Consider the following 4,115-nt stretch of genomic DNA (forward strand, 5'->3'; position numbering starts at 1 on the left):
GAAGGGGTAACCCCCTCATCCCCCAGGTATCGCTCAGGGGGAGAGGGGCTACCTGAGGGGAAGGAAGCACAAAAGAGACCTGCTACAGACTCAGGGCAAAGGGACTGCCATCGGTGCTGGGACCTGGGAGCACTACAGGAAGAACGCGAGCGGTGGTAGGACTGGCTCCAGGCACACAGGCGGAGGGTAAGAGGGTTGGTCATGAAGCCACAAAGCTACTTGGGTTCCTTCTTCTTCTCGTTTGCCTTTTGCTGCTTCTGCTGCATGATCTCCGAGACCCTCTGCTTGCGGGCAGCAGCAGAGAGCCCGTCATCTTGGTGCTTTCCCTTAACTGAGTTGCTCTGCTTTTTCATATTCTTTTTGTGGGCAAGCTTGCGTTGGTTACCACAGGTCATGGCTATGGCAGTGGCTCCGGCCTGCCTAGGTTGCATCCCCTTGTTCTGTCTAGTTTGGTATATTTTTTACCAGCTTTTGATCCTGAATCTGTTTTTATCTGTTAGCTTAAGATGTGGCACTTGCAGACAACAGATTGGTAGGTTTTGTTTCCTAGTCCTGTTTGCTAGCTTTTGTCTCTTAATGGGTGAGTGCAGACCATTGCTGTTCAGTGTAATTACATCCATCTATGCATTTTTTGTTGTCATCTCATACCTTTTGTGGTAGATATTTTCCTACCTCCTATCTTAGCTGTGTGTTGTATATGCATGGCGGGATTCACTCTTGCTGCCTTTTCATCGTGGGCTTCTTGGGCATTGCTTTCAGGGTGTTGACTTCTGGATAGTGTTACACCTTGTGGTTATCTCATGTTAGTGATTTGTGGATATTGGTCATTTGTCCAAAGTGAATTGGAAAGGAATATTTGTAGTTCTAATTTTTTAAACATAGTCTCTAAATTTTTTCTGATCTGGGAAAACTCTTTCCTCTCTATTTTGATGGAAAGTTTTCCAGGGTAGAGGATTCTTGGATTACCATTGTTGGAGTGGGCTACTCAGGGGATATGGGTGCACAGTGGTCACAGGTCAAGAGCAACAGTTTCTGTCTGATCATGAGCAGCGATAGAGGCACTTTAAAGGCATGGGGAAGGGAGATCTCATAAAGGTGCTACTCTGTTCCCTGTGGGCAAGAATCTGGGAGGGAAGTCTAAATTGCTCCCATGGTACCCAGATCAGAGTCCAACTTCTCAATTCTGCGAATTTGCTTGCTTTGTTAGGGAGGAAGGGCTTCATCCAGTGCTGGAGAGGAAATTAAAATGGCATGAGTGGAGGGGAACCTCAGTTGTGCTGATTTCCTTGTGCGCAAGAATCTGGTGGGAAGTCTAAATTGCTCCCTAGCTTCTCAGTTCCCTGAATTTGCCTGATTAGTTAGGGTGGCAGGGCTTCAGTCAGCAACTGAGAGGGGATTCTAATGGTGCAAGGAAAGGGAGAGCTTAGCTCAGTTCAGCTGTTTTCTCCATGCTTGGTAACAGGAATGGGGAGTCTGAGCTGAATTCCAAAGCACTGAGAACCAGAGCCCTGTGTCTAGGTTGTCCTACTTGGCTTCCTTACCAGTTGATTTCTGATTCACATGAAGAGAGGTCTAACTAGTATATACTACTTCTTCACCCTCTTCCAGAAAATCCTTCTTACCTTTCTTTTTTTTGGCGTCAGTTTTGTCATGCCCTATCAGTAAATGAAAGTCTAGAAGCGTTATACCATCACATAATAAAGGTGGACTTTACTTGAAGAGGTAGCTCTTTCCCATTCACATTTTGAGAGCTTTCTAAGCAGAGTATTTTATCTTTCAGCACCACATCACACAATGATTCATGACCCTTTATAAGGCTTTTAGTGATTAATTTTTCACAAGTGAACTGCCTCATCCTTTTTCCTAGTATCAAAACCCAAGTAAAATCTAGCCATCATCGGTGATCCTGTTAGTATTTGAAATACTGCTTGCATAGCTTCCAACATCATAGCAACACACAAGCCACCACAGCACAACAAACTGACAGATGAGTGGAAGAAGAGGTAATTAGAGGACACACACACACACACACACACACACCAAATAAAAGCTTTGCTGGTGAAGCTTGCATAGTACACATTTTACCCTCTAAGCAAGTATCGAAAAACTCACTCTGAGTTACTGCACCCAGTGGTGTCACCTGGGAAGGTTCTCTTTAGTCACAATGAATTTTTTTGTAAAATCACTTTCACTTGAACCTCATTTTTTTGTGATGGTCAATTAAAGACAACAACGTGCAGCTGTGAAATATTGTCTCCTGTTCAGAAGAGTGCTTCAGAAACTATTGTGATGTTGAACACACCTTGCAAGGACAGCGCTATGGAAAAAATTCAAGTGTATGAGTGTTATTCTCATTTCAAAAATGGTGAAATGTTGATTGATGACAAACCTCATTCTAGACATCTGTCAACTTTCTGAGTGGACAAAAACATCCAATCATAGTACATTTGGGGTTTGTTCCATCAGGTCAGACTGATAATCAAGCTTTCTATTTAGAGGTCCTGAAAAGATTGCATAACAATGTGCTACAAAAAAGACTTGATTTATGGCAGACGGGGACTGGCTTTGCCACCACAACAATGAATCTGCTCACACAGCCATCTCAGCGATCCAGTTTTGGGCAAAAACCAACATGACTCTCTTGCCCCACACACCTGACTCACCTGACCTTGTTCCATGTGACTTCTTTTTGTTTTCATGAATGCAGAGGGACATGGGAGGACAGTGATTTTATGATACAGAGGGGATTAAGAAAAAACAAGGGAGGTGCTATCAGTCACCCGATCAGATAAATTTGAATAATGTTTCTAAGAATGGAATTGCAGATTGGAGAAATGTATTAATGTGTAATGGAGAGCAATTTGAAGGTGATCAGGTTGTTTTGTAGAATAATTTAAATATATAGCTTTGAAAGAAATTTCCATTTTCTAAATATTTGGAAAATTTGCAATATTTTAAAATGATTTTTTGTGAACTTTTTGAAGTCCATCTTATTTTTAAGTTTATACAAGTTTAAGTATAAAAATAAAATTAAAATGATTGCTACTAGATTCCTTTCATTGCATATATGCATGGCTTTATTCTAAAAAAGACATGTGTAAGCATACATGTGAGACTAGTAGATAAATATAGACATGCTCTCTCACTGATACAGTTGTGTTAGTATAGTTTGGGTGGAGTGATAGCTAAGGTTTTATGACAATTTGACTGTGCCAGGGTTCTCAGTGGTTTGACAGACAAGAACTAGTAATTGCTCCTTGATGATCTTGAGGGTGTGGCATGACTCCAATATAAATGAGCATTTTGGAAACCCTTGCTTTCTTTTTGCTGAGTCTGGATCCTGGATCTGACTTTTCACCCTCCTTTTATTTTGACTTGAGACAACAGCTGAAGTTACCGCATTGCCTGTTGGTCCTGGGAGTTGTCAACCGCCTGATATCTTATCTGCCAATCTTGGATTCATTTGCTTTTGCAGCCAAAAGCCTGTTGTCTGACCAATTGGTCTTGGATTTATCAGCCCCTTTATGATTCAGGAGAAGCCGTTACATGACATTTGACTCATGGAATCTGAACTTGTCTTCCTCTACAACTGGATGCGCAATTTTCTTGAAATAAACCTCTATCTATCCATCTATTCCTTCTTTAGCGAATCCAGCCCAAGATAATTGCCCTCACAAATTATGCAATCAAAAATGACTTCCAAGGGGATCTGTTGTGAAAAATCGAGTTTGGAAGGTCCATTCAGATGGCTTTTTGAGACTCTAAGGAAGTAATATTAATCAACTTTCTTGAGTGACACAAGGTAATCATGGGAGCTAAGATAATTGAAAACTACATTGGTACAGAAAAGGTTAGGAAGTTTGTACTGAGAAATGTTTTTCCTTCACAACAGTGAAACTACTTACTTGTTTTTCCCGAGTAGTAGGGCTTTCATTTTTCAGTGGAGTAAGGGCTGTCCTTTGAAAATTGCATTGGGAAATTTTATCCTATTTAGCCTACAACCCTGATGCTGCCTCATTCACACTTCTTTTTGTTCCTCCAATTTAAAGGCTACTGCAAAAGAACATGAGTCTAGTCCCTTGAAAATTCCAAAACTTCCATGTTGATTTGGAAGC

General features: G+C 41.3%; 1 protein-coding gene across 1 annotated transcript; it reads right to left on the reverse strand.

The window, feature by feature from the left end:
- Positions 1-215: 215 nt before the first annotated feature.
- On the reverse strand, positions 216-395 carry LOC101654131 (small EDRK-rich factor 2-like). The gene has a single exon (XM_045284943.1). It carries the CDS (start codon positions 393-395, stop codon positions 216-218), a length of 180 nt encoding a protein of 59 aa, XP_045140878.1.
- Positions 396-4,115: the final 3,720 nt, after the last annotated feature.

This window comes from Echinops telfairi, unplaced genomic scaffold (assembly GCF_000313985.2).
Source record: "Echinops telfairi isolate 266 unplaced genomic scaffold, ASM31398v2 ScPeMD7_7469;HRSCAF=8507_0, whole genome shotgun sequence".
NCBI lineage: Eukaryota > Metazoa > Chordata > Mammalia > Afrosoricida > Tenrecidae > Echinops > Echinops telfairi.

What these genes read in the sequence shown, in the direction of transcription:
- LOC101654131 (XM_045284943.1), bottom strand. Translation starts at nt 395, where the DNA reads ATGACCTGTGGTAACCAACGCAAGCTTGCCCACAAAAAGAATATGAAA.